The sequence below is a fragment of the Podarcis vaucheri genome (assembly GCF_965113315.1).
Source record: "Podarcis vaucheri genome assembly, chromosome: 1".
Taxonomy (NCBI): domain Eukaryota; kingdom Metazoa; phylum Chordata; class Lepidosauria; order Squamata; family Lacertidae; genus Podarcis; species Podarcis vaucheri.
This window is the reverse complement of record NC_138759.1, coordinates 129,913,391-129,933,813: the sequence shown is the minus strand read 5'-3', so window position 1 is coordinate 129,933,813 and position 20,423 is coordinate 129,913,391. Positions and strand designations below refer to the sequence as shown.

The following is a 20,423-nucleotide window of genomic DNA, read 5'->3' as shown; positions in this document are numbered from 1 at the left end:
GAAGCCCGAGCTTCCCCCGACCCCAGCCCCCAGAATGGGAGCCAGAGCGATGGCGAAGGTGAGCACACCTTTGCCATTGCTCTCGGAGCTTGCAGGGGCTGGGGTGGTGGAAGCCCAAGCTGGGGGTGGGGGAGGCCGAGCCGCGCAAGGTCCCAGAGCAATGGTGAAGGTGCGCACACCTCCGGCATCGCTCTCCGACCCGTTCGGGGGGCTGGGGAAGCTCCGGCTTCCCCTGCCCCCAGCCGCGCAAGCTCCGAGAGCGATGGCGAACGTGCGCGCACCATTGCCATCGCTCTGACCTGTTCTGGGGGCTGGGGTCGGGGGAAACTCCGGCTTCCCCCACCCCCAGCCCCGCAAGCTCTGGGAGTGATGGCGAAGGTGCGCTCACCTTCGGCATCGCTCTGGGACCTTGCGCGGCTGGGGGCGGGGGAAGCTGGAGCTCCCCCAGATCCCAGCCCCCCAACAGGTCGTAGAGCGATGGCGAAGGTGCGTGCACCTTCGGCATCGCTCTGGAACCTTGCGCGGCTGGGGGGATAGCTTCCTGAAGCCAGGAGAGCAAGAGGGGTCGGTGCGCACCGACCCCTCTCGCTCTCCAGGCTTCAGCGAAAGCCTGCATTCGCCCCATAGGAAGCACCCAGATTTCCACTTCATTTTTGGTGGGGGGAAAGTGCGTCCTATAGGGCGAAAAATACGGTATACTGCTTCAACCATCATGGAGAATCCTGGGAACTGTAGTTTGTTATGGGCGCTGACCTCTCAGAACTACAATTCCCAGCATGCTTAACAAATTCTAGTACTCCGGATTCTCCATGACCGTTGTATAATAGTGCTTGAAAGGTACGGTGTGGATGTGACCCCAAGACCCTAAAAAGGGGGGTGGGTATGGTCTGAAGGAATGCAAGGCCACCAATTTTCTGGAGCCATTCAAGTATAAGTCTGGCCAGTACCTGGATAACTGGCCACCTGAGAGGCCCACCTAGCTGCCTTGGACCCCAGGACACAAGAAAGGTGGGGTATAAATGCAAGGACAGATATAATTTTTGCCCCTTCCAATGTGCCTAACACAGCTAGCCCTTACAGGAAATTAATTTAACATGCTTACGGCCAAGGCTTTGTCATACTGTTTGTTAGAGATATACAGCTCGGCAGCTATATTGACATCTTCCATGGATACGAGGTTCTGGTGTTTACCAAAGGCTTCTTCCATTATCTCAATAGCAGCAGTGATGTCATTGGCCTCGTAATAGCTCCTATGGGAAACAGCAGTAAGGTAATATAGTTAAATGCAGGTAATAATAATGTCAGGGGATGATTAGCTGCTTGTGCTTAAAATTGTGCCCCTTCAGAGTTTGTGCGGCCCCACAAACCTCTGTGTGTGACAGAGCTCCTCAGACATGTCTGCTCTAGTCACTAGTAGAGTCTGACAGTGGCTGCCTGCGGAAGCGCTTCCAGCAAAGAAGTTCCTTAACGGAAACGCGTCTCCTGGACTCACGACGTGGCAGCTTCCGGCGAAGCATGGGTCTCCCTGCAGTTGCTTCTGACACCTCCCCGCTATTTTCGCTGGATGTGTCTCTCACCCCTTTCTCTCCCCTGCTGTTTCCTGCCTGGGCTGCTGCGTCTCTCTCAGCATTACTGAGATCCTCCTCCAGAGACCCCTCGCTCCCCCTACTGGTCCCTGCTTTGGCTGCTGACTCTCTCCCAGTCTCTGGGAGCCCGACCAACTCCCTTTCCTCTGATGTCAGTTCCCTGACATCCACCTCCCCTCCAGGGCCCCCTTCTCCCCCGCCCCTACTCTCTCCTCTGGGCGGTGAGGAGCTGAAACCCCGAAAAGAATCCTCTTCATCTTCAGACGTCTCGAACATTTCCCTCCATTGGTCTTCGTTCCGACTCGCTGAATCCTCCTCCACCTCGGAATCAGAGAACCCCTCCAACTCTTCTTCTTCGTCGGTGGTGGCGAAGTATTCCCTCCGGAACCTCGCCACTGGCTGGGGTTTACGAGGGAATCTCTGATGAAAAGTTTCTATCAAAACCTCGTCATCTACATCCTCTGCCCTGACCCAGGTGTTTTCCGACTCCGGCTCCCCTTCCCACATTACCAAATACTCTACTTGCTCTCCCTTCCACCTGGAATCGAGAATCTCCGCTACATGGTAGCTGTGTTCTTTTTCCTCCATAGCTGGTCCCCTATTGACCCTCCCCTCTCTGTCCCCTTTATACGGTGACAGCAACTACCTGTGGAACACTGGGTGCAACTTCATGTGGTTCGGTAACCGGAGTCTGAAAGCCACTGGGTTGACCTGCTGCGTGACTTCAAATGGTCCCAGCCTTTTGGGTCTTAACTTCTTACAACCTCCTTTGAATGGTAACCCTTGGGTGGACAGCCACACCTGGTCCCCCACCCTAATGCTTTCCCCTTCCCTTCTGGTTTTGTCTGCCTGCCTCTTATATTCCTCCTTCGCCCTGTTTAAATTAAGTTGGAGCTGGCGATGGATCGCTTCCATTTCTTCAACGAACTGTTCTGCGGCTGGAACGCTCCAGTTCTCCCCTTCCCCCCCTGGGAAGGCTCGGGGATGACACCCGTGATTAGCCAAAAAGGGGCTCATCCCCGTGGACACGTTCTCTGCATTGTTGTAGGCAAATTCTGCCAACGCCAGCTTCTCCACCCAATCATTCTCTCTGTCATTCACATAACACCTCAAATATTGCTGGAGGACACCATTAGCTCTTTCCGCCTGCCCGTTGGTTTCTGGATGACGGGCAGTTGAGAAATTCACCTCTACATGCAATAAGCTCATGAGCTTCCTCCAGAACCTGGAAGTAAATTGTTTCCCTCGGTCAGAAACCACCCTCAAGGGGGCGCCATGCAGCCTAAACACATTTTCCACAAACAATTTAGCGGTTTCTTCCGCTGTGACCGCATGTGAGCAGGCTATAAAGTGGGCCATCTTGGTTAACAGGTCTACCACAACCATGATGGCTGTTTTCCCTTTGGACCTGGGCAGATCAGTCATGAAATCTATTGCCACTGCCTCCCATGGCCTTTCCGGCGTGGGTAGTGGTTCTAATAAACCTGCCGGTGCCCGCCTCTCCCCCTTGGCTCGTTGGCATTGGTCACACCCTCTCACATACTCCCGCACATCTTCCCTGACCTTGGGCCACCAGAATTCCCTGGTAACCAGCCACATGGTTTTGTGTTGCCCAAAATGCCCTGCTGTGGGGCTATCGTGCAGTTGCTTGAGTACCTTTTCCCTCAATTCCCCTTCAGGTATGTATAACGCTCCCTTGTAGTACAACGCCCCGTTTCTCTCCTCAAAACCCCCGGGTTTGTCTCCCTCCCTCCTGAGACCCCTGAGTTTGTCCTGGGCGTATTCATCCTGCACCGTTCCCTCTACCAGTTCCCTTTGCCCCACCAATGCCGCCCCACACACCCAGCGGTCCTCGGGAATGACATGGGTCTCTTCGGGTGCACCCTCTCCCTCCAAATATTCAGGTTTGCGTGAGAGAGCGTCCGCCCTAACGTTCTCTGGGCCTGGCACGTAACAAATCTCAAAGTTAAATTTGGAGAACTCCTGGGCCCATCTCAACTGCCGTTGGTTGAGCACTCGCGCAGTTCTCCAATACTCTAGATTCTTATGGTCCGTGCACACTTGCACCTTCTGTTGTGCACCAATTAGCAGGTGCCTCCATCTCCGGAAGGCCTCATGAATCGCAAGAAGTTCCCGGTCGTACACCGTGTAGTTCCTCTCGGATTTGTTCAGCTTTCGCGAAAAGAAGGCACACGGTCGCCACTCTGACCCCTCCTTCCCCGGCTGCAGAAGAAGCACCGCCCCTATGGCTCTGTCAGAAGCGTCTGTTTCGACCCTCAGCTTTTTTTGTAAATCCACATGTAGAAGTTGTTCATCAGAGGCGAAGGCCCTTTTCAGTTCCTCAAACGCTCGCTCCGCCTCCCCCGTCCAAACAAACTTCTTTTTACTGCTGAGACAGTCCGTGATGGGCGCCGTCAGGTGGGCGAAGTTTCGGATGAACTTACGATAAAAGTTTCCAAACCCTAGGAACCTCTGCACATCCTTCTTGGTCTTGGGTGTTTTCCATTCCAGCACCGCTTGAACCTTGCCGGGGTCCATGGCCAACCCCTTGTCTGACAAGCGGTACCCCAGGAATTCCACCTCCTTGGTATGAAACTGACACTTCTCCAGTTTCACCCACAGCCTGTTGGCTTGCAGCCTGCTCAACACTTCTCTGACGTCTCTCACATGTTGCTCCTCATTCTCCGAATACACCAACACGTCATCTAAGAAGGCCACGCAATTCTTGTAGAGCAAAGGCCCCAGTACGTGGTTCATGAAGGCTTGAAAACACGCGGAGCCTGTTTGTAATCCAAAAGGCATAACGAGGTATTCAAATGCCCCCAAAGGGGTGAACATGGTGGTCTTCCATTCATCCCCTTTCCTTATACGTATCAGGTTGTACGCCCCCCTTAGGTCCAGCTTTGTAAAAATCTTTCCTTTCCGCACCCTGGTCAAAATATCATCAATCCTGGGCATAGGAAAAGCCGCCGGCTCTGTCACTGCATTTAACCGCCTAAAATCACATACAAGTCTCGGCTTGTCCGTGTTTTTTTTATCCACAAAAAACACTGGGCTACCCCCCGCTGCCTTGGACTCTCTGATGAAGCCTCTCTTCAGGTTCTTGTCAATGAACGCTCGCAACTCCTGCATTTCCCTGTCTGACATGGCATACAACTTGCCTACAGGAAGCTGTGCTCCAGGGAGTAAATTGATCTGGCAATCAAAGGGCCTATGCGGGGGTAGTTGGTCAGCTTCCTTCTCGCTGAACACATCGCTGAGATCAGCATACTGTGGTGGCACCTTCCCCTTCCCCATTACTTCAGTCCCTGCCAGGGTGGCTTGGGCCCCTGCTGACCCCTTTTCCCCCCTGCAGTGTTCTAAGCAATGTGCTGAACCGAAGGAAACCACTCTTTGATGCCAGCCCACCAGCGGATCATGTAGGGCTAGCCAGCTCATTCCCAAAATAATGGGAGCGCCTCCCAAGGTGGCCACATTAAACGCTATCAGTTCTGTGTGCCTTGCCACCCTCATTATCATTGGGACGGTCTGCAAGCTAACTCCTCCTCCCAACAGTTCCCTGCCATCGATCGTGGTCACCTGCAGGGGGTTGCTTAAAGGGATAGTCTGTATCTGATGTTCAGCAGCAAACTCCTTGCTCATAAAATTGCAGGAGCTGCCTGAGTCCAACAGCGCCTTTATTTTTAGGGGGTGTCCATTTTGCAGCTCTAGCGACACTTCAATTACTAGAGCAGGTCGAGGAGCTTCTGGCACGGGCACTTTTACTGCTCTTTGGCCTGGCTGCAGTGCCCTGACGGTGGCAACCAGGCGTTGGCTTTTACCTGCTCCGTTTCTCCCTGCTCTCCCCCCTCAACTGCTCCCACCATCCCTTGCCATTCCTTCCTCTGGGGGCAGACTCTGGCAAAGTGGCCTGGCTGTTGGCAGAGATAGCATTTCCGGGCTCCCTTTCCCTCCTTCTTCGCCCCCTCACTGGGCTTTGAAACTGCGCGCGCGCGGGCTGTTCCGATTTCCATCGGCTCTGCCGGCGGGAAAGCTGGCTCAGGAATGTCTGGAATGCGTAACTCCTTCCAACGTTCCCCTCTCCCTTCCCGCCTCTCCAAGGCTCTTGCCTCCTGGCGCGCTCCAATGGTCAGCGCAGATTTGGTCAGCTGATCCATAGACACCGCCCTGGGGCTCCTGGACAGCTCGTCTTTCACAGCCGAAGAAAGACCTTCTTCAAATAGCATCTGAATGGGTGCTGCCGATAAATCCCACCCCAATCTGTGAATCAGCATGGTAAATTCAGTCCAGTACTCACGGACAGATCTGCTTCCCTGCTTGCAAGCCATTAGCTGTCTGCGCACCACCCCTTCCTCAATATCGCTGGAAAACATGATATCCATTGCACGAAAGAACTTCATAGTGTCCTTTAGGATATCGTTGTGCGTTGCCATCAGGGGTCGAACCCAGTCCCGCGCCCCCTTCTCAAGATGCCCAATTACGAAAGCAACTCGCGATTCCTCATCAGGGAACTCATCAAACTGCACATTCAGGGCATATTGCATCTCGGTCCTAAAGGCATGGTAATCCTTGGGGTCCCCCCCAAACTTCTGCACCAATCCTGGTACCTTTCTGGGGAACTGAGTGGTTCTCCCCTTTTTGTCAGCATCCTGAGCCCTTCTCTCCTCGAGCCTCGCCGTCTGCAGCGCAAGTTGGACCTCCAGAGCTTGATACCTTTCTTCCAAGCTTGGACCAGCTCCAACCCCTGCCTCTCCGGTTCCGGCTGGGTTGCTCATGATGCTTTCTCCTGCACAGGCAGCGTACAAAGACTGTCAGACTGCTGTCAGGGGATGATTAGCTGCTTGTGCTTAAAATTGTGCCCCTTCAGAGTTTGTGCGGCCCCACAAACCTCTGTGTGTGACAGAGCTCCTCAGACATGTCTGCTCTAGTCACTAGTAGAGTCTGACAGTGGCTGCCTGCGGAAGCGCTTCCAGCAAAGAAGTTCCTTAACGGAAACGCGTCTCCTGGACTCACGACGTGGCAGCTTCCGGCGAAGCATGGGTCTCCCTGCAGTTGCTTCTGACACCTCCCCGCTATTTTCGCTGGATGTGTCTCTCACCCCTTTCTCTCCCCTGCTGTTTCCTGCCTGGGCTGCTGCGTCTCTCTCAGCATTACTGAGATCCTCCTCCAGAGACCCCTCGCTCCCCCTACTGGTCCCTGCTTTGGCTGCTGACTCTCTCCCAGTCTCTGGGAGCCCGACCAACTCCCTTTCCTCTGATGTCAGTTCCCTGACAAATAACTTGTTTTAAAAATTAAAAGGAAACATATAAAGCCGTTAGAGAATTTTCTAGGCAAGCCGTAAAGCAAAATGCCCACCCCCAGTCCAAAACACCTATCATGTGTTTGTGCAAAGCATATGGAAGTAATGTTAAAATGTGTCCATATTTAGCGTTTGTGTCCCTAACATTTCACTAATTTCTGCAAACTTCCATCTAACGGTTATGACTTCAGCAATATCCATTTCTTTTTGCATGGGATTAGTCTTCTGTATAAAGCCGTCTCCCTTAAAGCTCATTTCTATAAAACCACCGGAGGCAGTGAGAGATTTTACTTTCTTGGGCTCCATGATCACTGCAGATGGTGACAGCAGCCATGAAATTAAAAGATGCCTGCTTCTTGGGAGAAAAGCAATGACAAACCTAGACAGCATATTAAAAAGCAGACACATCACCTTGCCGACAAAGGTCTGTATAGTTAAAGCTATGGTTTTCCGAGTAGTGATGTATGGAAGTGAGAGCTGGACCATAAAGAAAGCTGATCGCCGGAAAATTGATGCTTTTGAATTCTGGTGCTGGAGGAGACTCTTGAGAGTCCCATGGATTGCAAGAAGATCAAACCTATCCATTCTGAAGGAAATCAGCCCTGAGTGCTCACTGGAAGGACAGATCCTGAAGCTGAGACTCCACCTCATGAGAAGAGAAGACTCCCTGGAAAAGACCCTGATGTTGGGAAAGATGGAGGGCACAAGGAGAAGGGGACGACAGAGGACGAGATGGTTGGACAGTGTTCTCGAAGCTACCAGCATGAGTTTGACCAAACTGCGGGAGGCAGTGGAAGACAGGAGTGCCTGGCGTGCTCTAGTCCATGGGGTCACGAAGAGTCGGACATGACTAAATGACTAAACAACAACAACAAATAAAACCGTCCCCACACCAAAGGATCAGGGCATGGTTTTAGGGCGCATGGCCAAGTCAGCTAAGCCGGCCCAACTCTGGTCAGTGCCCGGCTGGGAGACAACCTGGGAATCTCATATATTCCTTGGGTTCTATTGTGCAAGAAATCTGACATGTAAATACAGTGGTGCCCCGCAAGACGAATGCCTTGCAAGACGGAAAACTCGCTAGACGAAAGAGTTTTCCGTTTTGGAGGTGCTTCGCAAAACGAATCTCCTATGGGCTTGCTTCGCAAGACGAATATGTCTTGCGAGTTCCTGCGGTGTTTTTTTCCTTCCCCCCCTTTTTCTAAGCCGCTAAGCCGCTTATCAGCTGATCCGATAAGCCGCTAAAAGCCGCTAATAGCGCTAATCCGTCAATGGGCTTGCTTCGCAAGACGAAAAAACCGCTAGACGAAGAGAATCACAGAACGGATTCTTTTCGTCTTGCGAGGCACCACTGTAATAAAGAGAACCATTCTGTTCTAACACCCTTGCACCCTCTTGTCATTTATACATTATCAAATGCTATTTTCTTCCCTCACCTCTTTCCTGCCTCCCTGGTTTGTCTCAATCCCAAAAACTGGGGTCACACTTGTTTGCCTCAAGAAGCACACACATTCTTGGGACAGCAGCAGCGATGCGACATTTCGCCTCGGCACGCTGTAAAATGTTTGACTAAATGCTTACTTTGCCATATCCCTAGCCAGATGCATAAAGCGATCCCCATCGAAAGGAGTTAGGAGATTTAAAATGCGTCTGTAGCCATCCATCGCCAGTTTATGTTCTCCCAGCTGCTCATAGAGACTCGATCGCTCCCACAAGTATCGCACATTGGTAGGGTCATACTTCAGAGCTATAAAAATAAGAAGAGGCATTATTATATTCAATAGTGTTATAATAATGATAATACCAAAACTAACATAACAAAACAATAGTAGTAATATTATATTATTATAATATTATTATTATTTATTACTATTACTATTCTTAGTACTACTACTATTAACAACTCTGCCATAACAAACAGGCACAAAATCAGACTTTTACAGCCCGAAGAAACTGTTCTCATTATTTACTAAGTGGAAACACCAATTTTCAGAAGCGCTATACCTCTGTGTATCAAATGCTGTGAGCTCACAAAGGCATCTGGACTTGTCTCCATTTGAAACAGAATTCTAGGTTTGGCAGACAGATCTGTCTGATCCAGCAAAAGACGTTCTTAGGCTCCAGTGCAATTTATGGCAGCTGGTTTTTCTTTCTCACACATGTAATACTGCATCTCTTTGCATCACTATAATCATCTTTCTTGCCGTATTTCATTTTTTAAAAAAAAATAGAAATAAAGGTTTATAGAAGAATGCTGACCCACTAGAACACAGTCAAGTTTATTTTTAAAAATAATTTTGATTAAAGATTTTCCCGATTTACAAAAGTACGTGCATTGTCTCCTTTTTCAGGTTTTAGAGTCTTTCCTACAGATCAGTTATATTTGTTGTGAGACATTACAGTGGTGCCCCGCAAGACGAATGCCTCGCAAGACGAAAAACTCGCTAGATGAAAGGGTTTTCCGGTTTTGCGTTGCTTCACTAGACGAATTTCCCTATGGGCTTGCTTCGCAAGACGAAAACATCTTGCGCCTTTTTCTTAAAGCCGCTTGAAGAGGTGCAGTTGCGACGGACCGTGCTTCGCAAGACGAAAAACATCGCAAGACGAAAAGACTCGCGGAATGAATTATTTTCGTCTTGCGAGGCACCACTGTATTGTTGCATACAGTATAACGTTGTGGTTTCAAACTATCAAGCAGCCTATCAGTAATTCTTGAAAATATGACGTTGCTATCAAGGATTAGCTTTCATGGGTCATTTTATCAGAACACCAAGAGGAATGATTTGATGATAAGTCTTGTTACTTCTTCGCTAAACCAGCTAGGCTGTTAAACTAGCTTGCATATAAATACACTGGGTGTGGTTTACCCCTCAGCAGAAGCCTTGGAAAAGGACTTGCTTGTGAGACATGGCTCCCCGCCCCATCTCACTTGTGCATTCCCCCCCCACACACACACAACCCGAAATCTGATTCGAGGCGCATTGGGAGAATCATCCAAAGTGTGCCAGTGAAAATGGGTTCAACAACACTGCCAACAACCAAATTCTAGCAGCTAATAAATTTGCTGTTGTAAGTGATGCAAAACAATCAATAGCAGAAAAGAAAATGCAACTAAAGGATGTTCTATTTCTTAAAAATCCATTTCTTTACCTTTTCCATAGCAGAAGATAGCCTGCTTAATATTGTCTTGCTCAAGAGACATTTCAGCTAGCCTAACCCACTCTTCAGTGTCGCTGGGGTTTAAGTGAGCGGCAATCAGTTCAAACTGCAACGATTTCTCCATGTCTCCTTGGTCTTCATAAATCATGGCGAGGGTTGAGAATGGTTCATAAGCGAGAGGCGCTGCTCAGATCAAAAACAGAAACGTCTTAGCATTTTAAAGAAACTTATCTCTCTGTATAACATTAGTGCATACAACCAGGACTGCGCATATTCTGCCGCTGCTCAAACATTCTTTGTCTACTAATTTGTTTCTGAATGCAATTCAAAGTGCTGGTTTTGACCTGTAAGCCAAGGTGTGAGACTCAGAAAGTATCTGAAGTTCATATACACACACACACACACACACACACACACACACACTGTATTTTTCGCTCTATAAGACACACTTTTTCTCTCCTAAAAAGTAAAGGAATATGTGTGTGCGTCTTATGGAGCGAATGCAGGCTGCGCAGCTATTCCAGGAGCCAGAACAGCAAGAGGGACTGCTGCGCAGCGATCCCTCTTGGTCTTCTGGCTTCTGGGATAGCCGCGCGAAGCCTCTTCAGGGCAGGGGGAGTGTTCCTCCTGCTGCCCTGAAGAGGCTTTGCGTTGCTTTCGCTGAAGCCAGAACAGCAAGAGGGATCGCTGTTGTACTTGACTGCTACTTATGTATCACATCCCACACTGTTGAGTTCAGTGAGGCATCGCAGCAATCCCTCTTGCTGTTCTGGCTTCTGGGATTCAGAATATTTTTTTCTTGTTTTCCTCCTCCAAAAACTAGGTGCATCTCGTGGTCTGGTGCGTCTTATAGAGCGAAAAATACGGTGCCTGCCAAATTGTTAAGATCATCACCTGAAGCCCCGAGGAGTTAAGTGCTGTTACACTCAGGTGCTGTTTTGCAGCATTTCCTCTTCTGGATGCCCAGCCTTGAGAAGAAGTGGTTAATTACCTGTGACGACCATTTCCCAAGCCTGTTTGCTGACATTATTATCTCTTTTTTTGCACCAGATGAAAAGATTTTGTTTACCTTATCTCAAAGCAACATTTTAATTTGCTGTTTTGTGCTCCCTTTTGAAATGTTTTAAAGTTATCGGTAGCTTCAGATTTTGTTTAGATTGTGATTTTGTTTCAAATAAGTGTTGTTAACTACCTGAAGGCCATATGGGTTGAAAGGTCGGATAAAAATGTTTTTAACAATAAGTAGTTCACAGATTGGTGCATTATAATATGGCAAGACAACCTAAGTCAGTTCCTGTTTCTTATCCTAGAATGTATGACTAAAGAACATACTAAGAAGAAATCTGTGTAAAGTCAATTTAAAAATTTGTAAGGTTGTGCAGAAAACTCGCCCCCCTCAAACGCACACACACCAACTAGACGTTTTAAACTCAGTTTCTTCTTAAGGTAATCTCTGGGAAAGGTATCCAATTAAATATAGGAAGCTATAGTCAGAAAATAAAATTAAAAAGTCCTAGATTATCTGTAGGTGCTCACAGCATGCTACTGACGATCTCCTTGGATCCTAACCAATATAATTAGGTAAGCCAATACAATATATGCTAAACAAAGAAAGATGTCCAAACACAGTACAGTGGTACCTTGGTTTACGAACTTAATCTGTTCCGGAAGTCTGTTCTTAAACCAAAACGTTCTTAACCCAAGGCGTGCTTTCCCATAGCAGCGGGGGACTCAATTTACACTCAACAGGAAGCGGAACATGTTCTGCTTCCAAGGCAAAGTTGACAAACCAAAACACCTACTTCCGGGTTTGCAGCGTTCTTAATCCAAGTTGTTGATAAACTAAGCTGTTCTTAAACCAAGGTACCACTGTATCTGCTGCTAATGTTTACACTCATATACACTGCACTATATGTATTAAATTTATTTCATTGGCCCTTTCAAGTTGCCGCCAGTTCAAAAACATCACTCAACAGCCCTCCCCAAACAATACCTTGTCTTATGATTTCCATGCACATCAGAATGGCTTCTTCGTGCTCGCCTCGAGCAAACCTGATGTTTGCTTCACCCATGAGGCCTCTAAGGGCACGGGGCAATTTACTGCGGGGACGTTTTTCCTAGGAAAAAGATTAACAGTTTTTTTATTTCATTAAGGCGACTAGACACTAGAGTTCAACTTGCATTATGTTGCAACTTGCAATGAAGAAGAAGAAGAAGAAGAAGAAGAAGAAGAAGAAGAGTTTGGATTTGATATCCCGCCTTTCACTCCCTTTAAGGAGTCTCAAAGCGGCTAACATTCTCCTTTCCCTTCCTCCCCCACAACAAACACTCTGTGAGGTGAGTGGGGCTGAGAGACTTCAGAGAAGTGTGACTGGCCCAAGGTCACCCAGCAGCTGCATGTGGAGGAGCGGAGACGCGAACCTGGTTCCCCAGATTACGAGACTACCACTCTTAACCACTACACCACACTGGCTCTCCAATGATATGTGCGTTATTCTTTTCCTAATAAGAATAGCGCATGAACCAAGAGTATCCCTTAAATTGATTAAATTCTGGTATTTTGGTCTGGTATTTCAGAAAATGAAACAAAAATTTAGGGTTATTCTCCCCACCGCCAGGCCCACCTTAATCAGACTCCTGCAATCAGCATTCATTTCTTAAAACGTGAACGTATCAGGCTCAGGGGATATGTTATATGAAAAAACCTCCATTGGGAAATTAATATTAGATACTGTGGCCTGACTACACCTGAGTCATACGCAACAATTAGTAACTTCGGGGGGAGAAATGAGAATTCCCCTTAGAATACAGAACGAATTCTATGGAGCTGAAATGACTATCAGAATACATGTCCAGGAAGACAAAAATATATACAACAGTTGTGTGAGAAGCCCCCTTTCATCTCTTGCGGACATTTCTCGCTGAATTGGAGTATCTCTTTCAAAGTGTAACTTTCTCCCCTGCATTTCAGCAATAGCCAAGTCCCCTGGAGGTTCTTCAGTCTGAAAACACTTGCCTTCATCATTTTCTTCGTCTCTCTGTTAAGCACCATCTCCAGGGCAAAAACATCTCCTGCTGTAGGCTGTTCAGAGATCTCTTCGTCTTCATCCTCTTCTTCCTCATCCTCTTCTTCCTCTTCATTCTCTCCCATCATAGAAGCAAAAACTCGATGGACAGATTTGCTGACTCCATCTGATGTCTCTTCTGATTAGGAGGGAGAAAAGGTGACAATGTTCTCCAATGAGAAATCATGCAAAATTACCTCCTCTTCTCACCAATCTTTCCCTATTTAAGAACATTTTCTTGTTTTTTGTTTTTTTAAAGTTGCACAAATTGACTGCAACTGACACTTCCTACAATCTGCTGCCATCAATTCCACAGACTCATGGAAGTTATTGGAAGTGCCTGTATTTGGGGAAATTGCCACATTGCATTCGTGTAGGTCCTACCACGCCAGGGCTAGGAATATCGGTAGTAGTTGGGAAGAAATTGCTCCCTTTGCTTGAAAAATATTGTTTGTATACAGCCTGAGCCATTAAGTCCTTTTCAATAATTACAGTGGGATCAAAGGGCCCACTGATATATTTTCTAAGTTAGTGAAAATAATGGAGAAGCCAATTACTAGAAACAGTGATTGAACCAACAAATATCTATTTCATAAAACGGACCGTAGTTTTCTAGGTTTTTTTTACTGAAAAATTATGTTTAAAATAGGGGGTCGTCTTATACAAGGGTAGTGCCTAGGGGGGGACATGGGATTGGTTGATGCCGTGAGCCGGAGATGGTCTGCAGCGTGTTATTGGTGTCTGCAGCAAGGGGCGGGCAATAGGCTGCTTCTGCCAGCAAGGTGACAGATGTTAGGAGGCTGTTGCAACGTGTGTGAGTATTAGCGTTGGCCAGGCGGGTGAGTGATTTTTGGCAATCCCCCCCTAAAAAACAACTCTCTGCAATCTTCCGCAAAAAAGCTGAACAAGTCTGGTTAATCTCTCCTCATTTTCTTAATTTTTAGTCCTCAAAAATAGGGGCGTGTTATACATGGGTGCGTGTTATACACAGAAAAGTACGGTAACAAGATCTTTTGTGATTGAATCTCCAAACAATCTGGTTCTATGGATCACTTTTGGCTACAGCCAATAACAAGTAACTGAAGACAACTTGGCACCTGAAAGCAAGCCTAAGAAGACCCACCCCCACTCCAGTCTTATAAGAAAATCAGTGAATATCCTGGAAGCATCAAATGCTGTGGCATTGTTGGTTAAGGGTTCACGTAGAAGTATTCTCTACTACACACTGAACAGCAGTGATTGAACCTAGGTGCTTTTGTATACAAAGCATGTACCAGCAAACATTGTTTCTCTCACACAAATCATTATAGGGAAGCCAAGAACAAACCTTGACTTTGGATCATGATTTGCTTGGAGAAAAATAAACCATAAGCACTGGCTGGTACGTTAGTCTAAGCAAGCTGCTCCTTGGTTTGTTTCCCTGCTTGCCTAAAGGAGAAGCAAAGCAGGAGAGCTTGCACACTCAATATTTTGCTTAACAATGCTTAATGTTACACCTAAAAGCTACCACTGAGCAGGTATGCATCTTTAAATCCTTCCAGTTAAACATTACGTTTAACATGTACCTTCTGCTTCATTGTGACCCTGAGGTCCAACAGATGGTCCTTGTGCAGATGTAGAAGGAGCGTCAGGATCTTCGACATTTTCTTCAGTAAGTGCATTTTCTCCATCCTGTAAAGATCAGCAAAAGGCGATGAAGAGAAAATATGAACTTTATAACATTACTGTCAATATGGAATGCAGTTCCAAAACAATTTACCTGCATAGGTGATGGGACTGATTGTGGGCAGTTATTTGGTTTGCTGTTGTACAATTGAATCAGGGACTGTTATTCAAAATTACTGGTAAATTGAAACTCATTTATCAAAGGTTTACATTGCACACGCTGGAATAAATTGTTCCATTGAAATTGTGAACAAAAATTTGTAGTGAACTACTTCCAGGAAATATATATGGGTAAGACATACACATTTCCCTTTTCCACCTCTTTCATTGTATAGTTGCTGGGGTTTTTTGCTCCCCAGAATAAATCATATAAGCTTACGTATCACTAGTCTTTAAGACGGTTGTATGAATGTAGCCCTACAGATTTTTAAACACACATTATTCTACTCCACTGTATATCATTAAAAACTTGTACACTCAGTACTTTTTTCTGGGGGGACACAGAAGTATGCATACCCCTAAACATTTTGTGAATCCAAGTTTGGCCTCATTGAGGGGCAGTATTTCAATATGAGAAGGAAAATGAGAGTACCCCTAAACGTTTTTTTTAGAAAAAAACACTGGGTACACTAGTGTAGCTAGTTGCCTTAATCTATGTGAAAAAAATAACGTGAGACTTGCCATACCGATTTCTGTTTCCAAGACAAAACCCATATGCTTGAGATCCAGTCCATTATCTTTGATACACACATAAATTGGTAAGCATCTTGCCTCCCCTCTTAACCAAAGGTTTTTGATCCTAGAATACTATATTTGCTTCTGGATAGTGTGTTGTGTATTTTGCCTTTTCAGCATATTGAATGATTGCTATTCATATGTATATCTTGTTACAGATAGGTAGCCGTGTTGGTCTGCCATAGTGAAAATAAAAAAATTCCTTCCAGTAGCACCTTAAAGACCAACTAAGTTAGTTCTTGGTATGAGCTTTCATGTGCATGCACACTTCTTCAGATACACACTGGAAGGAATTTTTTTATTTTGCATATGTATATCTGTATGGGAAATATCTAGTTACCTTTCATTCTCCCCCCCTCCCCAAGCAGACCAGTTCAACTACCACTTTTTATCTACTTTAAAAATTAAAACTACATTGACCACTTACACTGGGAAAAACTGGAGGCTCATTTTCTGCTAGACTCAGTTGCAACAAACAAACCAGCACAGTCCATTACCCCGTGTATTGCACTTAATACAGAGTATCATAAACAGTGCCTTTTTCCAAGGTTTCCCTACTATTCAGTTATATTATCCTAAAAAGCCAGTACCCAACAGCTATCACTTTGCTTGCAGTCAGATAAATAAGGTACTTCAAATTAAATCACCCAATTGGGGTGGGCAAAAAGCAGGTGGTTGTAATCAAGGCACTTAATGCAATCAGAGCTGTGAGTGAGTGTATTTTTCTAATCCTTTCAATGTGTGTTCCTAGCAGATGAAGTGGGATTTGAAAACCACTCTGTAATTGCCAGTATAAAAACAGGAGTCGTTATCCCAATGTACAAGTGTGCAACTTTGTATCTGTAATGCAGATAATTAAAAAAAAATTATGATGGGTACAATGCATTTCGGGAAAATTTATAATCTATCTTAAAAACCATTGTAAACAGCCAAAATCCGTTCGCGGGATTGGAATAACACTTGCAGTTTAATGGTGAATTTTGGACATAAGGGAGATGCAAAAGATTTGGATCATTATAAAAGATGCAGAAGGAAATGAGTAACAATAGGACCCACAAAGCGGAAGAGGGAAGTCCAGGAGATTATGTGGAATCTTATTTCTATATTTTATGTTGATTTGTGATAGTAAAAATTTAATTTGAAAAACCCACAAATAAATAAATTTACAAAAAAAAAAATCATCATCACCCTTCCCCCCCACACACACACACACCCGGTTTTGGGGGGACGGTGTTTTCGCGGGGTTTTATTGCCAGGCTTGCTTGCAAACGACGGTCTGCCTTGAGTGACTTTAAAAGTTCCCACGATAGCTGCAAATATTGAGGGAGGGGACTCGGAGATAGAAGAGAGGAGTCCACCCCGCCAAAACACACACACACCCCAACCAAAACACGAGAAGAGAGCGCCATGAAGGTAATGGACCCCTTTCTTTCTCCTCAGCTGCAGATGGCGGGCGGGGGGGGGGGTGTCGTGAAATCTCACCTTCCTCTCTCGGCTTTTGCGCTCTTCCCTGCGCCTCTCAAACTCCTCGAAGGAGATTTTCCCTTCCAGGTACTCGATAAGTTCGGGGCTGAACCCCGACATTTTTGCAGCGAGGGGTGGGGGAAGCAACAATCCAGAAAGCCTTGTTTCTGCAAAGAGCGAGGAGACTGGGGGAGTTCTTAATGCGAGGGACCAAACGGTCCGTCACTGAAAATAGTCCGGGCTGAAACAAGGAAGGACGCTGGAGGCAGGGAGGACGCCGGCGACTGTCTGCGCATGCGCCACTGTTGCACGTGAAGGCCGTCGTTTCACGCAGTTCTGTAAACCTGCGCTAGGAAGAGAGAAAAGGACATCTTTTCTCTGCCCTGGGAGGGTGGGAACGTCAGTAGCATATCGTGATCAACGTTTATATTACTGAAGCTTGGTGTTTGGAAGAGAATGGCCACCTTTTTCCCCGGGCAGAAATGACCTGACCTGGGCAGAAATGTTACACGTTGTGATTTTGTTGTTGTTTAGTCGTGCTACTCTTATGAAGATTTTTGCAAAATGCCTTCTCTTCACAGTCAGCCATAAACAGGGCTATCAATGTTGGTAGACGTTAAGGGTGACAGTGAAGAAGAAGAAGAAGAAGAATTAATACCTCACTGATCTGGTTGGGTTGCCATCCATCTATTCTAAGTCAGCTCTGCTGGTTGTTAAGTTCTTAGCCCCATTCATGGTGGGATGAAAGTTAAATTTGTTGTTGTTGTTTAGTCGTTTAGTCATGTCCGACTCTTCGTGACCCCATGGACCAGAGCAGGCCAGGCACTCCTGTCTTCCACTGCCTCCCACAGCTTGGTCAAACTCATGTTCATAGCTTCAAGTACACTGTCCAGCCATCTCGTCCTCTGTCGTCCCCTTCTCCTTATGCCCTCCATCTTTCCCAACATCAGGGTCTTTTCCAGGGAGTCTTCTCATGAGGTGGCCAAAGTATTGGAGTCTCATTTTCAGCGTCTGTGCATGCACAGAAGCACCTAACATGCTCTGTTACTTCCAGGTCATCACGGAGAGCAACCCGAAAATACTTAACCTGAAGCTACTTCAACCTGAGGTATGACTGTATATCCCAACCTCTCCTTAAAAGAGTTTAAGGTGACACACATGCTTCTCCACTCCCCCCCCCCTTACAGCAACCCTGTGAGGTAGGGTTAAGCCAAGAGGCAGTGACTGGCCCAAGTTCACCGACTGATCTTCATTGGGATTTGAACCCTGGTCTCCCAGGTCCTAGACTGATACTCTAACCACTACACCACACTGACTTGTTGTTTCAGAGGGCAGGAGACAACTGAGTTACTAAGGCTAGGAGGAGGAGTGAAAGGGCAATACGGATAGAGAGGCAAGGATGGCCAAGCCATGGGCAGCTCTATTGTTTAGTCATTTAGTCGTGTCCGACTCTTCGTGACCCCATGGACCAGAGCACGCCAGGCACTCCTGTCTTCCACTGCTTGGTTAACCTCATGTTCGTAGCTTCGAGAACACTGTCCAACCATCTCGTCCTCTGTCATCCCCCTCTCCTTGTGCCCTCCATCTTTCTCAGCATCAGGGTCTTTTCCAGGGAGTCTTCTCAAGAGGTGCCCAAAGTGTTGTAGCCTCATCTTCAGGATCTGTCCTTCCAGTGAGCACTCAGGGCTGATTTCCTTCAGAATGGATAGATTTGATCTTCTTGCAGTCCATGGGACTCTCAGGAGTCTCCTCCAGCACCAGAATTCAAAAGCACCCATTCTTTGGCCATCAGCCTTCTTTATGGTACAGTTCTCACTTCCATACATCACTACTGGGAAAACCATAGCTTTAACTTTACGGACCTTTGTTGGCAAGGTGATGTCTCTGCTTTTTGAGATTCTGTCTAAGTTTGTCATTGCTTTTCTCCCAAGAAGCAGGCGTATTTTAATTTCGTGACTTCTGTCACCATCGGCAGTGATCATGGAACCCAAGAAAGTAAAATCTCTCACTGCCTCCATTTCTTCCCCTTCCCCAAGAGAATGGCCACCTTTTTCCCCTGGGCAGAAATGACCTGACCTGGACAGATATGTCACACACTGTGGTTTAGTTTATATAAAATATGCTGGGATTTATGTTATGCAAAATGAACCATGGAAAGAGAAGGAGGGTAGCTGGGGAAACCCAGCCAGATGGGTGGGTATTAATATTAATAATAAATAATATTTTAAGGTTGTTTAAATGAATGTTCTAAAATGTGGAACAGAAAATTCAATAAAAAATGTACAGTGCAACCAAGCACAGAGGTGTACCTAGGAGTTGTATTGGTGTCTTGTCCGGGGGGGGGGGGGGAATAAATCACTTTACTGCAACAACCAGGGTTTCTTTTCCACAGGAACTCACAGGAGCCTAGTGGGGGCCATAACCATTCTAAGAGAACAAAGGTTTGTGGTGAGTTCCAACACCTCTCTTTTCTAGAAAAATAGAACTGGCAACAACCATATTTGAAATCATTACCAAACTTAAAACCACGGAGAGACCTGGTCTGAACAAAGACATTGGATTCTTATCTCATTATACATGACTAAGCCATTTCTCACCTTCTCACCCCTTGCCTTTTCCTGTAAGACCTATTACAGTCGTTAAGAGTCGTCAACAGGCTCATCTCAGCTATCTGCCAATCTCCCATTCCCAACACCCTTCTGAGTAATACCCCTCCCCACCTTCTCACTATATAGAAGGATCTGGCAACTTCTGTTTCAGTGTATCTGAAGAAGTGTGCTTGCACACGAAAGCTCATACCAAGAACTAACATAGTTGGTCTTTAAGGTGCTACTGGAAGAATTTTTTTTTAATTTTGACTATGGCAGACCAACACAGCTACCTATCTGTAACTGGAACCATATTTGAAATGGTTACCTTTTACACGGCCCAAGTCCTCAAAGCATCTGGAGTGAAGGCAAAAAAATAAGCACACCTTTCTGCAAGGGCAGGAAGCTTCTCCCATGCAGAGGAGTCAACTTCTAGGGATCAAGGGGCTTCACACCTATAAAATATTTGAGGGGGCTGCCCCCCCAAAGTTGATGGGCACTGCCATTCAAATGGTGTGCATGCATGGTGTCATGTGAACATAGCCTGCCCCCCCAATATTTTATTAAAGTTGGCACCCCTGCTCTCATGTTAAGAGTTCTGTCACCACATACAAAATTTTATGGAATTGTAAAACTCAACAATTTGGCCAGAAATGTTTTGATTTATATTCAGAAGGCATCTGGACTGTAACTTAATTATGAAACAGGTGATATTTGTTTAAAAACATTCATTCGCGTAGCAATTTACTATATCTGAGGTGCAATTTATTTATATTCAAGTCACAGATCTTTGGTGGGTATAATCTGAATTTCTACTTTATTTAGAGTTAAGCAAATAAAAACAATAAGCAAAATGTAGGCT

At 46.3% G+C, this 20,423-nt stretch overlaps 1 protein-coding gene across 1 annotated transcript in view; it reads right to left on the bottom strand.

The window, feature by feature from the left end:
• Positions 1-17,199, bottom strand: part of GTF3C3 (general transcription factor IIIC subunit 3) — a 38,054-nt gene extending 20,855 nt beyond the window's left edge. Inside the window, exons 1-7 of the mRNA XM_082235038.1 lie at positions 16,992-17,199; positions 14,675-14,780; positions 13,061-13,248; positions 12,038-12,161; positions 10,036-10,227; positions 8,467-8,632; positions 1,103-1,250 (exon numbers count right to left, since the gene is read on the bottom strand). Of these exons, the coding sequence (XP_082091164.1) occupies positions 1,103-1,250; positions 8,467-8,632; positions 10,036-10,227; positions 12,038-12,161; positions 13,061-13,248; positions 14,675-14,780; positions 16,992-17,093 (1,026 nt within the window). The 5' untranslated portion in view covers positions 17,094-17,199. The remainder of the gene's footprint in view (positions 1-1,102; positions 1,251-8,466; positions 8,633-10,035; positions 10,228-12,037; positions 12,162-13,060; positions 13,249-14,674; positions 14,781-16,991) is intronic.
• Between the last annotated feature and the right edge of the window lie 3,224 nt (positions 17,200-20,423).